The sequence below is a fragment of the Cryptococcus depauperatus genome, chromosome 6, assembly GCF_001720195.1.
Source record: "Cryptococcus depauperatus CBS 7841 chromosome 6, complete sequence".
NCBI classification, from domain to species: Eukaryota; Fungi; Basidiomycota; class Tremellomycetes; order Tremellales; family Cryptococcaceae; genus Cryptococcus; species Cryptococcus depauperatus.
The window spans coordinates 163,166-179,383 of record NC_089473.1 but is presented as its reverse complement, the minus strand read 5'-3'; the positions used below and the strand labels follow the sequence as shown (position 1 = coordinate 179,383).

Genomic DNA, 16,218 nt, shown 5'->3' with positions numbered 1-16,218 from the left:
AACACATAATCACTGTTGAGCAATCTCCCAGGTCAACCTTTTTCCTGTCCAAAATGGCACAACTTCCGCACCCTCCCCCTTGAAAGTACCCTTCACAATCCCTTCTGTCTTTGCTGTGCGTCTCAACTTGAGTTGCTGCCCGTCTTTTGCAGGAATACCATAAAACTTTCTTCCGTTTTCACTCACAAAACCTTCCAGTTTATCCAGTGCCCCGAAACTTTCCAAAAGAGTAGCGACAAGTGGTATCAGGATGGGGCTTGTGTACACCCCAGCTGCGCAGGCAGTCACGGCACCCTCAGCCGTCAAGCCTGGAGCTTTGTTAACCAACGGATGTGGTGCAGAATCACTTCCCAAGAAAAACTTGGAACTTCCACTCTTGACGGCGTCTTGCAGAGCTTTCCTGTCGTTGGGCTCTTTTGCAAGAGGCTTGCAAAAATGGTGTGGTTGAGGCGCGACTTCGTCAATGGTGAGGTACAGATGGTGGGCGGTGATGGAGCATGCGACGTTGGAAGGAAGAGAAAAAACAGTATTAATTGCTGCAGCTGTCGTAGCATGTTCAAGAACAATGCGAAGGTTCGGAAAGGCAGCGGCAAGGGTACGGAGATGTTCCAAAAAGTGGATTTCGGCGTTGAAAATAGAGATATTCTATGATAAGGCTCAGCATGATCAAGGTTATAAACACTCTGATACCTTTTCCGCATCACTAGGCACTTCTCCATGAAGGTTGAGCACCATCCCCTCCTCCTCCATAGCTTTAAACACAGGATAGTAGACTCCATAATCTTCAATCCCAGAATTAGAATTAGTCGTCACTCCTCGTGGATATGATTTGACGCCTGAGATCGTTGTCAACCCTGCGTTTCTCCATACTGCCATCGCCTGTCCCAACCCACCACTCTCTCATCTCTATCCACCAAACTAACCTTTGATCCCAGCCTTGGCCGCTTTTCTGATCTCTTGAGGCGTGACGTCCGGGTGCAGGTAAAGCGTCATGAGCCATTCCACTGACGGCTCTAGCTTTTCTAGCTGTTCTTTATACGCCATCACGGCAGCAGTCGATGTCAAGGGCGGAACGAGATTGGGCTGTTTTGACAAGAAAAGGGTATCGGTCAGTATACAGTAAGATAAGATCCGAATGAGACCCACCATAACATATGCCGTTCGAACGCCACCTTGAGCGACGTGAGGAGTTACCAGTTCACACATTTTTCCTTGTCGAACATGAACATGGAAACTACCCATCCAATAGATCAGTCCTATCCCACGCCATGCACTGGCTATTGTAAATGCAAGTTGACTGACTCGGCAGGAGCAGGGAGGATAATTTCGTCCGTCATGATGAGTTTTATCCTTGTATCTGTTATAGTTGCAGTTTAAAAATACAAGACAACGATATTTGAAGATCATGAAAAATAGCGGACATCGCCGCCTCTAATGTTGAATAAGAGAACATCAACTCTTATTGACACTAGTTGACCATGTTCTGACCAAGCACGTTGACTTTCAATCACATTATGGCTTTCACATACATAAGATATGGAGAGAGAAAGAAAATGTCGAGAATGAGAATGAAAAAGATGTGAAAAGAAAGACAAATCTGCTACGTAAAGCTCCCACTTGTGTTTTACTCATACAATGTTTCCCTCTACTATGTTCAGCTTAACCCATCATCTAATGAAACAACTTCTTCTTTGGCTTTTCCTCCTGCACCACCTTGATATGCTGATGGTTGGATGATTTCCCAACATGATGGCTACAGCAATCAATATTTTTCACCCATTCATCTCCGTCATCCTGCTCTGTCGCATCTAACCCGGTGATTTCCTTTGGCGGTTGCGAAATACTCCCAGAACACTCTTCACTCCCACAAGAACACATCATGTTATCTTTGCCCCTTCCTACCAGCAGATCCGAGAGTGTACATCGGATCGCAGGCTCAACGGCCAACATGCGCATGATGGCTGAACGCGATTCACGAGGCAAAAGTCGAAAGATGGACTCTGCTCCGCCGGATTGGAACGTCCGGGTGGAAGAGATGGAAGCGGCACGCTCTCGCTTCGCTTGTGTTTCTGCTCGACTCTGCGCAGTGCTCCCATTCGCTTCGTTTGTGATGCTTCGATGCTCTGCCGCTGGCGTCGGCGGTTGACTGGGCGTCGACACTGCACGATTTCTACTCATCCTTTTGCGATCGTCTTGGACACTCAACCGATCCGGATGCGGCATCGTTCCCTGCCTCTTTGGCTGAGGAGGCGCCAGCCAGCCCTTGGTGGCATACCTCGAAGCAGGGACACTGACCACGGAATCGCTTCGTCTTGGGAAATTGAGATCGGAAGGGTCCTTATTGATAATGTGCTCGTCCCGTAGATGCAGTTGCTGAAGACGATGCGGCGGTTCCTCGTCCGAAGACGTCTTGTCAGAATCCAATGTATCCTTTTGCGTGTCCACCGTTGCGCTTTCGCTTGCATTCGACTCGGCTCGGAAAGGCAACGAACTCGTACCGTCTGGCATGAGACTGTGCGATCCACCTTGCTTTGTCTCGCCATTGGCGGCGCCATTTGCCAACGAAGGGGCAGGCGTCATGACAGGCGGTTTCGTACACAGCTCAGGATGCGTGTTGACAAAGAGTCGAAAAGACATGTCGGCCTTGAAATCAGGAATCTTCCAAGGAAAACGTCGAAGCACCATGCACATGAAGATGATGGCCACCGACCAGACATCCGTCAACCGTGGATCATAATGGTCCTTGGAGAGAACCTCTGGCGCGAGGTAAGGATCTGACCCGACGACACCTGTCGCCGGAATCTGGTGTTTACCAGGATAGTGAAACACCGTGGCCGTACCGAAATCGATCAGCTTGACGATGTTATCACCCGTCATGACACAGTTATCCAGCTTGAGATCCCGATGAGCAAGCCCCATAGAGTGAAGGTAGTGGACGCCGTCGATAATCTGTCGAAAGACGCAGTAAATCTCGGGACGAGACATTTTGCCAGACATGACAACGGAAAACAAGTCGTACGGCGCATACTCCATAATCTAACCCTTCTCAGCACTCGTCCCGTCCCGACGTACTCACCTCGTAGAAATGCCCATGGTCGTTCACGATATCCACCGTCTCAATCACATTCACATGCCTCAACGTCACGCCGACACAAAACTCGGCGGTCACCTTGCGTTGGTAATCCTTTTCACTCTCTCCCTGCCTTCTCGGTCTAAACTCTTTGACGGCATAGAGTGTATTGCCGTGTTTGGAGCTGCCCTTGATCAGCCGTACGGTGCCACCTGCTCCGGAACCCAACACTTTGCCCCATTTGCCATACTTTTTCGACAGATGGGCATGGGTAGCCTCATGCAGCGACGGATGGGTCAGCGCAACGACAGGATGTGGCACACCAGGATAGTCTGCCGCATTTTTTGGCGTCGCATAGCCTGGCGTCACCGTCGGCGTCAACCTCGGACTGCTGCTCTTTGACTCTGGCTCTGCCTGCATCGTCTGCGTCCTACTCGGTGCCGCGCTCCCTACCACGCTCTCCACCGGCGTCTTTTCACCCTTTCTCCTCTCCTTTTTCTTATCCCCATGGTGTCCAAAGAAAGCGGCCAACGACGAATGGGACTTGTCGCCGTCGTTATCCTTGTGATGATGACGCATAAATCCCATCAGGTGCGTACTGTGAGCCCCTTCCTCACCATTCCGCGTAGACGTTGCTGGCGCCGCTCCCGTGGCGAGTGTGTTGAAGCAACTCCCTCGACGCTGCATGCCTGGTGTCGTCGCACCCTGGCCCGCTGAGGGAGAGCCCGGCGTCGAAGGCGCCGGGCTATCCGCCATAGAATCCCGTCCGACTTCATGGGCATGCTTGTGGGAACGGTCTGACCCAATATGATGGTTCAGAAACCGTCTCAGATCGTGCAGCGGTCCCGAATGATGCTTCGGCTGCCGTGTTGGCGGCGGCGACGGACGTGGACTCGACGGCGCCGTCTTGGCCTGCGTCGTCGAGGTGGCAGACTGTTGTCGCTCGGCTGGCAACGCCAGCGTAAAGGAGAGGTTCGACGGGATGTGGGTGTGTTTGTGGTGCATGATGAACGGTTGCTCGGCGTTGTTCTTTTCCCGTCCTGTCTGTCGAGTCGTCAGCGCTGCCACCACTCGCTTCTTCCCACAAAGGAGACCGTCAACTCACCCCGTTCAGGTCATCGTGCCATAGACCGCCGCGACTGGACACCTTTCTCAGCGACGTTCCGCCAGACCCGCTCTCGCGGCGACTCATCGGTGCGCTCCCGCTGTCTGACCCGTCGCTGGGCGTCCCGCCAGCGACGGGCGTCAGACTGCCCGGCGAGGGCAGTCCGTCGTGCGCCGTCAACATCTCCCGGCCCTCGGTGGTGACGAGCGAGAGACGCCGACGGTTATCTGCAAAGGCAATGGAGTGGAGCGGGACTGCTGGGTTGGACGAGAGCATGGTGGTGGTGTCGTTGGCGTCGTGTATGCGGTGTCGACCGTTGCTATATCAGCATCTGCCATAAATGCAGTGATTAAATGGAAGTGAGATGAATGTGGGATGAATGTGAGATGAAAGTGAGATGGAAAGTAGGATGCAAAAAAAAAAAAGATATAAAATCCACCCAGCATGACTCAGCCAGTGACGTCCGCCGTTTCTGCATAATCTTGACCGACCCAAACGTTTCCCGTCCAGCTGCAAGAGAAGGGTCTTGCTGTGTATATCCCAAGCCCATCGTCTTCCATCTCAACCCTCGCTACGTCGTCTGGCATACATATCTCGCTGTCGACGGTTAAGGATGGCTCACCCTGTGTCCCTGCGACTCCCTGCGTCTACCGTCTTCTTTTTCTTTTTCTTTTTCTTTTTCTTTTTCTTTTTTTTGCTTTTACTTTTTTGCCGGCCACCGTATGCATACAGTCGAAGGAGTGTACGTATGGACAAGTTGCATCTCTAAAAGGGTGGCCGCACGGACCGCCAGGTGCTGATAACGATAAGATAAGAGATGGCGTGAGTGAATCCCGCTAGCGGTTTCGAATTCACTGTTGCATTTATTTTTACTTTACTTTTCTACATTTTGCATCTACTGTTGTGCGTCTTTTCGATCCGCACAAGCATGTACCAGCATGACATGTTGGTTGCATCGCCAACGACATCTCCAGCACCTCGCCTGCGCTCATCGCCCGTCCTGCTCCATCGCCTCCCGTCCGCGACAACGCTCGAGCAAGAGTCATCCATTCAGAGTGAGCTGGAGCTGCAGCGGCAGGTGCAGCAGGTCGAGACGGAGCGGAGACTCGCAGAAGCGCTGCAAGATGAGATTAGGCAGTCTGAACGGGCAGCCGTCTCGGCAGCGATGGGCTCGTGGACGGCGCACCGGGTGAAGGAGAAGGAGCAGGCAGCGTCAGCGCATTCTCAGCCGTTTATGCGTCCACCGCAAGCGTACGAGCTCTACCGCGCGATTGACCGCAAGGATATCGACTTTATCATGCGCGTGAGGGACCACTCGTTCAAGCTGTTGACACAAAAGAACGGTACAGACTTTCCGATTGTCTATGCGGCGAGGCTGGGAACGGGATGGAGAGACGTCGTGGTGTTGCTCGTAGGAGCGCTCTCGAGGTGAGCCGGCTGGCCGTCTTGGGTTCTGACGGTGGCAGGTATGTGAACCATCTCGAGCAAGAGGATTTTGAACAAACCGAGACAAAGGGTATTCTTAAAGCTCTCCGTAGGTCGTCGCTGTTTGTTTACGCTGGCTCACCGGGTGCAGGTACAAATGTGAATCCTACTGGGTTGCACGGCTTGACTGACCTCGGTATAGCTGAAGCTGGCGATTGACCACTCTCTCCATTCGACGTCGCCTCAGCTTCTCTCGTCGTATCTCCAAGTCCTCATCATGTCGGAAGGTGACTCGTTTTTGCACAAGGCGACTTACGATCTCTCGCTCCAGCTCCGTGACCCAGCGGGTCGTCCTGTCTTCGCTGCAAAAGAGATGGTAAGGAGGTTTTGTACACGGGAGTTGCGAGGTGTCAAGGGTGGTGTGGGAGAGGTAGAGGATTATGTCGCGAATGCCGCTTTGGATTTAGTGATCATGGCCGTGTGGAGCTTGGCGGCTGGTCAGGTCAATCTGGATCCTCTTCCTGCAAGTGTTTGTTGTACGTCAGGGGTTAGGCTCATGGTTACCAGACCCATACGTTTGCTCGCGACCTCCAGACATGGCGAGCGTTTCAAGAGGCATGTAGCGACAGAGAAAACAGCGTCAAGCTCGGCAAGACAGCGCCACGGGTGAGGAGAATGTTGCAGCTCTTGCAAGAGCTGGGAGGTGATAGTAAAAAGGGTGTCAGGGGAAGGTTGAGGGATGTCGAGGAGGTTTTCGATGAAGGGAAGGTTTGAGCAGGCTGTGTCTGGTAAGTTTGGCTGCTCATCTCGGCGGCCCAGAGACTTGGATAAGGATCGCCTTGTGAGTGACGCTGGCTTGGGTGTTTCTCGGCTGGGGCGTCACGTTGCGACACTGAAGGGTTCGTTCTCGAATTGTTGGATCCAATCGAGAGCGCTGTGGTGCATGGTCGGGTAATGGGGTTTGGCCAAGTCGACGCAGACAGACACAAGGCGGGCATGTCATGGATGGTAGTAAGCACAAGAGTGTTGATGTATTCAGATGCTCTTGGACGCTGCTCGGATGGCTGACAGATCGGTATCTATACGTAAGACCAAGCAGCGTACGCTCTAAAGTAGAAACCGGGGCAGAGACCTGGGAGCTTGTTCCCAACCTACCACATGACTGTTTAGCTAGAGATGGTCAAACGCAATGAGCAACACTGAGCCAACACGGCGCCTTGCAGTTTTCATCTCTTCATATTCAAAACTGTGTTCTTGTCACGTATACAATGCACCATGAAAGCGAAATACGTCCATTACTTCGTCGTAGCGTATGAATAGATAGACTACGAGGAAAAACTAACACAATCATCATGTCTTGTTGTTACATTGAAACGTCTAACTGCCACGAGCCGCTTCAACTGCCTTGGAAGCAGCCTCATCCAAACCATCTACACAAAATAAAGTTAGCAATTATCGCAATCTGAGAAACAAGAGAGGATGTACCAAAGGGGAAGATCTTCAAACCAGACTCCTTGATCATCGCTTTCGCCTCTGCCTCCTTGGTTCCCTGCAATCTGACAACAAGAGGAATCTCAAGTTCAAGTTCTTTGGTAGCTTTGATGATACCTTCAGCAATGACATCGCATCGCATGATTCCTCCGAAAATGTTGACAAAGATAGACTTTACGTTTTTGGAAGTCAAGAGAAGCTCGAAAGCCTTTTTGACAGCTTCGGCTGTGGCGCCACCACCAACATCAAGCTAGTTTTGTTGTCAGCTCATGGTTCTCGTGTAGATGGGAATAAAATGACAAAGTTTGCGGGCGAACCGCCGTGAAGATTGAGGACGTCCATGGTCGCCATGGCGAGACCAGCACCGTTGACAAGGCATCCAATGTCACCATCAAGCTTGATAAAATTGAGACCATATTCAGCGGCCTCCACCTCTTGAGGGTCTTCTTGAGAAATATCTCGTAGCTTAAAGACTTCCTTTTGTCGGAAATCCGCATTGTCGTCAAAACCAAACTTGGCGTCCATACTGCCTTGTATCAGCATCTACATCGACATAAACGTAAAAACTTACCAGAGAACCTTGCCATCGCTCATTTCAGCCAAGGGGTTGATCTCAATCTGTGTTGCATCCTTCTCTTTGAAAACTGTGTACAATCTCTCAAAAACCTCTGCAGCATTTTTTTGGGCACCCTCCTTGAAACCAAGCTTCTGGGCAAGTTCCAAGGCTTTTTCATGGGTGATTCCATTGTCAAAGTCGAGTGGTGTGGTGATAATGGCATCAGGAGACTCTTTGGCAACATCTTCAATATTCATACCACCCTGATTGGAAGTGACAAGGACAGGCCCGCCAGCACTTCGGTCGTTGAGAAAAGCGGCATAGTACTCTTTTTGAGGTGGCATTCTCTCAGCGAGCATGACGGCGTTACAAACGCGGCCGGCGGAACCAGTTTGCTTGGTGATGAGCTTGTGACCTAGCATCTTTTCAGCATACTCCTTGGCTTGAGCCGGGCTACAAAGGGATGAGATGAGCACTTTTAGCAAGCGATAAATGATGCAGAATTCACGAGTCAACCATTTGGACACCACCCTGGAACCCAGAGTCAAAGTGGCCTTTCCCTCGTCCGCCAGCCAAAACTTGAGCTTTAAGAACAAGCTCATCTTTGCCTATTCATTCCATACAAAATTAGCAACTCTGGTTATGCCACACGGCCAACGAGCTTTGCAACTTGTAACGCGACATACCAAAGCTCTTTGCAATACTTTCAGCTTCGGCAGCAGAAAAGGCGGGAACAGCTTTGGGTGTAGGAATACCATACTGAATGTCAAGGATAGGAGCGAGTTGTCAGCGAACAAAAACTCTGTAACGTGTAGCAAAAAGACAAAGAGCCCGACACACAGAGTTTAAAAGCTGAACAGACTGATATTCATGGATAGAAAGATTCCTTCTTTGTTGAGAGACGCTCTTGAGTGGCTACAATACGTATTTCAGTCAATATAGTAAGATATAAGTCACGATAATCTCCCAGGTCAAAACGCATCTTCTGGGCCAAATTTCGCGGTTGAAAACGACGACATACCTTGGTAGCCTGGCGGACTTGCTTGAGACCTCGAATCATGGCTTTTTGGGTTTGCGAAGATATAAGAAGAGAAAGAAAGTAAGTAAGGAGGTTATTTTGTGAAAGTATAGGTAGAAGAAACGGTGGACCGACGGAATCAGACGGATGATAGACTTCGGGATTAAAACCCGATGTCGTTGCTACAAATCCACTTTTATTATAATAAAGAAACAGAATAGATATAATGGAGGAGTCAAGATTGTGAGTATGTTGTTATCAACAATGCAATACATGGCCAAAGATAATATGCAGAATGCATTGCAAGCATGTGATGATGATGTATTAATACTGAACGTTTTCTTCTAATTTTTCGCCCAACACACAAAAGATAGAAATCCAAAATGACAGCTTGACAAGAAAAAATGTCCTTAAGATGGGAAAAGGTCTAGGTAGAGAAACTGGACCCATAATCAGCACCCACGTTCAAATGTCAACACTCACATTCCGAGTATTTTGAATGGGAGTGGAGATCCACCAAGTTCTCCTTGTAATTCACATTCAACCTATAATTAGTCAGCTTTTGGAGGTCATATCAACATGAGAATCGCTACTCACAAAATGGGAACCTCTTTCAACGTTTCTATCAATCATGACGAGGGTAGCAATCACATCCTCCACCTCTGCTGTTCCATGCAATTCTTTCGCACCATCATAATTATCATCAACCCAACATCTGACTATGCCCAGTGGTTTGTTTGGTGGAGACTGCAAAAAGTAGATTCCAACATCACCAGCACCAAGCTTGAGAGGTACTCGAAGACGAGAACTGGGTTGTTCAGCATACCTATCCAACGTCAGTCGCTGTTCCCCATTGCTTGACAGGATTGAGGTACTTACCAGAAATGTCTATCATCTTGCGGGGCACCCTCGGGCGGATGATGTGTATGCCATCCGGTTCCATAAAACAGACTTGCTGGTAATGGACTGATCAAATCACCAGCAGCTACACAGAAAGGCTCAATCTCTCTAAAGTTGGGTATATCGTTGGGCCTGTCGGCGAGCCTCATTTGAGGTATTCTCAGGCCTTGGTATCGGTCCGCTAGACTTGAGCCAGCGGACGATTCATCTCTTGGGTCTTGTCCTGGGACACCCTTTCTCAAACCTACTCCACCAAGAAGAGAAGGCGAGCTAGAAGTCACTTCTCCATCTGTGCCAAGTGTAAAGACATCAAACCTGTGCCCGTTAATAGCAGCCCATCCGGAACAAATCTGACTCTGAAGATAAGATATTAACACGTCCGAGATGAGGTCGTGTCCTGCAAAATTGGGGTGGTTAGGATCACTGTAGAATGTTGATCGCGCTTGTTCTGGATTCCGCAAATAATGCTCATAAAGAACGCCTTTAGTCCTATAGAGCGAGTCAGTGTGCTGTATCTCACACAAGAGCGGACTTGCGTGATGTGAGGAACATCGTAAAACTGAGCAACGACATTGTGTAACAATTCTGGACCGGCAAAACCATTCTGCGCTTGGACTTGGAGGCTAAAGTGACCGAGAATGATCACAGCAGGCATTTCTGGCCGAACGAGTACAGACCTCACAAGGAGCTCAAAGTGTTGTAACCACTCTGGGTTGCTAGCAAACAGGTTGGCAAAATCCTCATAATTATAACTGGACATACTTGGGATCGGCGGTATCAAACTCGAGAATGACAAGATCAGTCTTGTCAGGCAAGTGATGACCGTTGCAGTACGCATAGTATGCGGAATCCGTCTTGGGTGTGGCACCGTTGGTAAGTTCGTTGGCTGGGTGGGGAAAAAGAGTATTCCACCAGTCGAAAACCTTGTGCGGATAGCATTTTTCGTGCGCCGGGTCATTGCCAGCTCCGACACAGGCAGAGACTTGTGTACATCAATACATGGCACAGCTCTGCAAGCGATAACAGGACTCACCAGAGCCACCCAAAACACTTATAGTGACCGGTGCTCCACTCATGGCTTTTTGCAAGACTTTCTGCACCCTTGCGCCAGTTCCCAAGTGCAGCCGACTTCTCAACAGTTCAAGTTGTCCACGCTTGGCAGCTATAGAATCGCCAGGACCAAATACTGGGCAAAACTCAAAAGGTGCGGGATCGATAACAGAATTGTTCAGGTAATCGCGTGGAACAAGATGGGTCGTATTTGTTATTTTATGGCGACTCGATGGCTCGCCGGATGCTATGCTTGGTCAAGATTCCGCGACAGTCGTACAAATCAATCCTTACAAAAAAGGAGCTTCAGCAAAATGAGGAATCCTACAACACCAGTGACAACCACCCAACCCTGTTGCGACAGACCTATACGTCGTCAGACGACTCAACTTCGGAACGAGTCGCTAAGTTCTCACCAAGCTTCTTCCCTTTCCCCTTTCTACCAAGCAACGACGCAAAATTCAGCTTCATGACAGACTCTCTCACCATGTCCTTGAGCCCGCTACACCTATTCATCCAGCTTCTTTCCCCGCTCGCACCTTGACTATCCGCTATCCCGACAATCAGACTGGCGCACTTGTGCAGTGGATCCCCATCATCTCCATCCTCGAAAGAATCTGCTTTGCCGAAATACTCCTTTTCCAGAGTCTTTTCATCAGATGGCGGAGCATGCGAATGTCCGCCAGCATAGTGAGTCATGGGTGTGTCTGGCTCTACTTGAGTCGTGGATGGGAGTTGCTGCTGATTTCTGGGCCGAAGCATTCCTCTCTAGATGGAAATGAAGAAGCAACGTCAACTTTTGGGAAATTTTAACATTTAGAGATAAATTGAGACGCAATGGAAAGTGAACTCATCTTTGATATTACGTAATGATAAATACCACTCGCATTAACCGCGTATAATGCATGTAGAAAATAGTTGAAATATATCAAAAGAGAATAAAAACGGTTTCTTCATCATTGCATGAACAAGCCCATCTCAGTCGAAAAAGACTGCAGCCAGCATCCCATCTCGTTGCCCATGACCGGACATGGAGAGATCATGTCCGGGACGAACAACGGTCTTGACTCAAAATCTCTCTTCTCTATCTCTAACCAGCTTTGATAAATCATTCTTTACCATCTCATGTCTGACGCTCCAGAGCAGGCTCGCTCGAGATCCTCATCCATCTCTACCGTTTCCTCTGCATTGCCAACCTTTGAAGCCCTTGTACCACCGCGTATAGGTCTGACCAGCGAAGAAAAGGAAACTCGAATTGACGTGCCAGGGTTAAAAGATATCAAGCTCAAGATAGATGCTGGACCTGGATGCGGAGGGATTGCCTGGCCTTCCGGTGAAGTGCGTATCTGCTATACATGGCATACCTCTGTTGATACACAACCCAGGTGCTTTCCCGTTACCTCGCCTATCGACATGCCATCGATCCCACCCGACTCTACGGCCAAAAGGTGATTGAGCTTGGTTCTGGGACAGGACTGGTAGGAATCGTCGCCGCAATGTTGGAGCCCACTGCCGAGATCTGGGTGACTGACCAAGCGTGGGTAAATGTGCCTATCCACCTCATACAACTGATGGTTGGGTTCCCACAACAGCCAGCTTTTAGAGCTCATGACAACCAACGCAGAGCTCAACTTGAAAGGCAAGAATCAACGCAATGTACACGTAGCAGAGCTCAACTGGGGTGAGCCTCTGCCTAGCAACATACCCACCGAGGAAGCTTCCCTCATTCTCGCCGCTGACTGTGTCTACTTTGAGGTTTGTCACCTACTCGTCTGGCCGGTATACTGACCATGTCAGCCTACATTCCCTCTCCTTGTGAAGACATTGTGCGATCTGGCGCCGGTTGGGAAACCCATGGAAATTCTCTTTTGCTACAAAAAACGCAGAAAGGCTGATAAGAGGTTTTTCATCATGCTCAAAAAGCATTTCACCCTAACCCCTGTAGACGACGACAAGGACAGCGAGAGGTATCAACGAGAGGGAGTGACGCTGATGAAACTCAAGAGGAGAAAGTGATTCACCCAGGTATCGATAACTGTGTATGCATGTTTGGGTTCCAAGATGCATTACGCCTGTCCCGTCGGTCAAAACGATTCACAAACGGTGCAATGAAAGACCCTTCTCTTCTCGGCATCGGAGTGTGACACATGGACCAAACCCACTACAAGAGATCCTTTTTTCAGCAAAATTCAAGTCCGCGACTACCTTTGTTCCCAAGATATACAACGCAAGCGCTGTTAGTTATCGCCGATACTCAGCAACTTGACCCTTTTATCCAGATGTAGCAGATTCCGCAATAATCCAGTAGCGAGAAGATACATGCAACAAAAGAAACACGAGCTGACAGTTTGCCTCTCGTATATGAAAACGAGATGATACTACCATTCCTACATTCTGTAGTATACACTTTTTGGTTGACTTTTTTCGCAACACCTCGGTATCCAGTCTAAGGTATACCCCAAGCGAGGCAATGAATTCACAATGGTCAGATTATTTGGGATCCAATCCACTTGGGTACTCAAATATTGATGGGGGCAACGGTAATGATCCTTACAGTCTCAGGAGCTTGCAAGGCCAATCAGCCCGGGGAACGAACCAGCCAGGGGGAACACCAGCGTATAACCTCTCATATACCCAGCTCAATCCGAATGGCTCTGCAACAGGCGTGCCACCTAATGACTGTATGAGTTGGGATCCTTCAACGGATCAAGGCCAGCTCACGGAAGAAACCGGTGGAGATGTTGCTCCTCAATACAGCCCAATGAGTGGAAATCCAGAGATTCTTGTGGATACAAGACATTTAAATCCGCAGAACCCACGATTACCCCCACAATTCAAACCGTTCGCTGGGTCTATTTACAATGTTAATGCCGCAAGTCTAAATCCTCCGGGCCTTGGCCCACCAATCCTTTTCGGCCCTCTAGATGAGCAAGAAGCCCGTAATATTCTCTTTCCCGGTGAAATTTCAAGCAACGCACCGAGCGAAGCCTTCTCGTCGCACCCAAACGACACCGCGTCCGTCATGTCTGGACTGAGTGGCCGTGACGCAAATACCCCCCCATTATTTGCGCAGACAATAGGTATGTGATGGCTCTGCGGCCGTCTGCCTATGCACCAACGACAAGCCGACGCTGACATGGTATGATTAGGTCGTCGACATAGTCACTCTGATGTTGGACGATTACCATCGAACATTCAATCCCAGGGTGGGGAGGCACCATCTGATAGTATATTTTTAGGACAGACTGTTGCGACGTTAACACTGGCTAATAAAAGGTTCAGAAGTCAGCTTAGCAAGTGCTGGAAGGAAAAAAATAGGTGGGAGCGGGGGCATAAGAGCGTTTGTGATAGAAAAAAACACCTTGAAGAGGAATCAATAAAGCTTGAAGAAACAAAACGTGCGCAGGCGACGAGAATTGCTTATTTGGAAGACTTATTGAGTAGAATAGTAAGTCAAGGCGGACAGGTGGACCAACGTACCAGAGACGAAATGGAAGGATACTTGAAACAAACGAAGTCATCCATTCCCAGCCAAACTGTAGGGTCGACCCATCGAGGGGAGCAGGGCAGTAGTCAACGAGACGGCCCATACAGAAATGGATCGTTCTTCAGAGAGTTGAGAAAGAAGGTATAAGGAAGGAGCTGCTGTTGGTAGTTTTTCTAGAGAATAAATCTTGGTAGTTGTCTGAGTCTATTGTAGCTGGACAATTCTTATCCAAGCTAATCGTCGTCCCAACGTCGAAACCCAAATTCCAAGATCAACCTCAATCCTGGCATTGTCGTTTGAGAAAGAAAAACGAGACAGGCTCAAAACATCCAAGAGTTGCGAGCCGAATGAGACTCAGAACAGATTGAGACGTACACTTGAGGAAGTCAATTCTTACATCAAAGGAACGGAAGCAAATATCTTTCGTGAGAATCACCAGAGCGGGTGATTTCTGAGACATAAAGACGATAAACCAATTCCGCCTTTTCGTTTATAACACCTTCTTTTACATTTACATTTCTTCTCTCAGAGACCAGCTACTGGTATGTCGAAAGCATCAGCAAGTCCGGCTCGGTCAGACAGCTCGAGTGATAACCCAAGACCGCCGCTATACCACTGTATTGCAAAGATATCAGCCGCTCCTTCGCTCCCATCCGGTTATCAAGCTTTCGGCACGTCTATCGGTCTTCCTGCTTCTACACAGTCCTGAAGAGCCCAAATACCAGTCAGGACACGAGCGACTGCTTCTTTGAATCCTCAGGGCATCAATTCTGGCTCGACATCTGGAAGGACTGGGACAATGGCGCTAAGTCGGCTCAAAGTCGTTTTTTGAGCTTCTACTCGACTGGCTGGACCTTCCCAGCAATTGGCAACGCTTTGCGGCCGGTTTAAATGGCTCTTCGGCTGTTGAGGCATCCAAGCAACTTCTGTCCCAGCAAGAGGACGCCACAGGTTTGTAGGAGGAAGGTAAGCCATTACCAGCCCTTTAAGTGCATTCCTGGGACTGACACATTGCTCAGTTCTTCAGTTAAGCGAAATACATGATGGATTTTGCAAGACTTACAGGCCAGACTAGCATTAGTGACAGGGCACATGGTGAGCCATTGCTGCACGAGACAGGCCCTGTGGCTACAGGAAAGCCGACACCATTGATTCATAGGCAAACGCCCTCGGTATGACGTGTCTACGGAGGAAGGCATGATAAGTATGGAGGGCTCAGAGGATGAATACAAGGCCAAAAAGCTTCGTTTTCAAGAGAAGAGGATGGAAATCGAGTGTGAAAGGAGACAGGAAGAGAAGGATGGGCGACGCATACAGCTGATAAGGCTGTTGGCTGGCGATCTCATGATCTGGAGGGCTTCCAGTGACAATATGAGCTATCCTGAAGCTTGGGCAAAGGTTATGAACCAGGTAGAAGCAATGCAGAGAGGGCTAGAGAGACATGCATATACATAATGACTAAAAATGCAGCACCTAAAGAGCCCAACGGCGTTCGTCGATCATCTGCATCTCCCTGACGACCTCTTCTCGCCGCCTGTACTGCTCTGGAAAATGTTGAAAGTAGTCTCTATGACGTAAATGTTCGGCCCGCGTCTCTCGCTCTTCATGCATGATGTTCCAGAGGAGCTCTGTGTCAATAACAGCCCTCCAGCTCCTGAGAAGCAGGTTGTGCAGGATGCAAGCGGCGTCAATGGTAAGGCTTATGCGCATATCGTCTTGCTCGGTCCGCATGCGTATACTGGCTGAACGGAGGATGCTGAATCGTGCTTTGAGGACCCCGAAGGCTTGTTCTACCATCACACGGGCTTTTGCAGCTTTAAAATTAAAGAAAGTCTTATATCAGCTTGCAAATCATGAAGGTGTTACCGCCACACATAAGCAGTATGCTGAAATGGTCTGCAGAGGGCCATGTAGACACTGACTCATTCGATTCTCGTCAAGATCAGCTTGTCCGCGTGCTCTACGGAACATAGCAATGACTGTGCGAGTACACGATATGCTTGCGTTACCTAAAATGTACTCACCAGGCGAGAAGAAGCCGTCTGGGTTGGTATGAAGTCGGGAGGCTTGCTGTGCTCTCATGTCGCTTGTTCTGGCCGAATAGCCGTATTGAATG

The 16,218-nt window shown here is 49.3% G+C and overlaps 7 protein-coding genes across 7 annotated transcripts; 3 read left to right on the top strand and 4 right to left on the bottom strand.

Annotated features, from left to right (window-relative positions):
• Positions 1 to 9: 9 nt before the first annotated feature.
• L203_104801 (dihydroorotase, homodimeric type) lies at positions 10 to 1,337 on the bottom strand (the record flags this gene model as incomplete). Its single annotated transcript, XM_066214177.1, has 5 exons — positions 10 to 645; positions 691 to 836; positions 924 to 1,083; positions 1,147 to 1,234; positions 1,303 to 1,337. 5 exons carry the CDS (start codon positions 1,335 to 1,337, stop codon positions 10 to 12), a joined length of 1,065 nt encoding a protein of 354 aa, XP_066070274.1.
• Positions 1,338 to 1,671: 334 nt separating this feature from the next.
• L203_104800 (uncharacterized protein) lies at positions 1,672 to 4,451 on the bottom strand (the record flags this gene model as incomplete). The annotated part of the gene is made up of 3 exons (XM_066214176.1): positions 1,672 to 2,949; positions 3,077 to 4,114; positions 4,176 to 4,451. 3 exons carry the CDS (start codon positions 4,449 to 4,451, stop codon positions 1,672 to 1,674), a joined length of 2,592 nt encoding a protein of 863 aa, XP_066070273.1.
• A 652-nt stretch (positions 4,452 to 5,103) lies between these two features.
• L203_104799 (uncharacterized protein) lies at positions 5,104 to 6,374 on the top strand (the record flags this gene model as incomplete). Its single annotated transcript, XM_066214175.1, has 4 exons — positions 5,104 to 5,603; positions 5,714 to 5,759; positions 5,803 to 6,123; positions 6,168 to 6,374. 4 exons carry the CDS (start codon positions 5,104 to 5,106, stop codon positions 6,372 to 6,374), a joined length of 1,074 nt encoding a protein of 357 aa, XP_066070272.1.
• A 603-nt stretch (positions 6,375 to 6,977) lies between these two features.
• L203_104798 (uncharacterized protein) lies at positions 6,978 to 8,707 on the bottom strand (the record flags this gene model as incomplete). The annotated part of the gene is made up of 8 exons (XM_066214174.1): positions 6,978 to 7,030; positions 7,086 to 7,341; positions 7,392 to 7,617; positions 7,663 to 8,100; positions 8,156 to 8,255; positions 8,334 to 8,406; positions 8,488 to 8,562; positions 8,669 to 8,707. The coding sequence occupies 8 exons, from the start codon at positions 8,705 to 8,707 to the stop codon at positions 6,978 to 6,980; spliced, it is 1,260 nt and encodes a 419-aa protein (XP_066070271.1).
• A 385-nt stretch (positions 8,708 to 9,092) lies between these two features.
• Positions 9,093 to 11,377, bottom strand: L203_104797 (uncharacterized protein; the record flags this gene model as incomplete). Its single annotated transcript, XM_066214173.1, has 9 exons — positions 9,093 to 9,105; positions 9,149 to 9,210; positions 9,263 to 9,491; positions 9,545 to 10,054; positions 10,102 to 10,281; positions 10,328 to 10,547; positions 10,599 to 10,862; positions 10,910 to 10,981; positions 11,032 to 11,377. 9 exons carry the CDS (start codon positions 11,375 to 11,377, stop codon positions 9,093 to 9,095), a joined length of 1,896 nt encoding a protein of 631 aa, XP_066070270.1.
• A 363-nt stretch (positions 11,378 to 11,740) lies between these two features.
• On the top strand, positions 11,741 to 12,631 carry L203_104796 (uncharacterized protein; the record flags this gene model as incomplete). Its single annotated transcript, XM_066214172.1, has 4 exons — positions 11,741 to 11,953; positions 12,001 to 12,152; positions 12,208 to 12,370; positions 12,413 to 12,631. The coding sequence occupies 4 exons, from the start codon at positions 11,741 to 11,743 to the stop codon at positions 12,629 to 12,631; spliced, it is 747 nt and encodes a 248-aa protein (XP_066070269.1).
• Positions 12,632 to 13,085: 454 nt separating this feature from the next.
• L203_104795 (uncharacterized protein) lies at positions 13,086 to 15,557 on the top strand (the record flags this gene model as incomplete). The annotated part of the gene is made up of 9 exons (XM_066214171.1): positions 13,086 to 13,695; positions 13,765 to 14,013; positions 14,065 to 14,153; positions 14,210 to 14,262; positions 14,316 to 14,473; positions 15,062 to 15,068; positions 15,122 to 15,128; positions 15,173 to 15,197; positions 15,262 to 15,557. The coding sequence occupies 9 exons, from the start codon at positions 13,086 to 13,088 to the stop codon at positions 15,555 to 15,557; spliced, it is 1,494 nt and encodes a 497-aa protein (XP_066070268.1).
• Between the last annotated feature and the right edge of the window lie 661 nt (positions 15,558 to 16,218).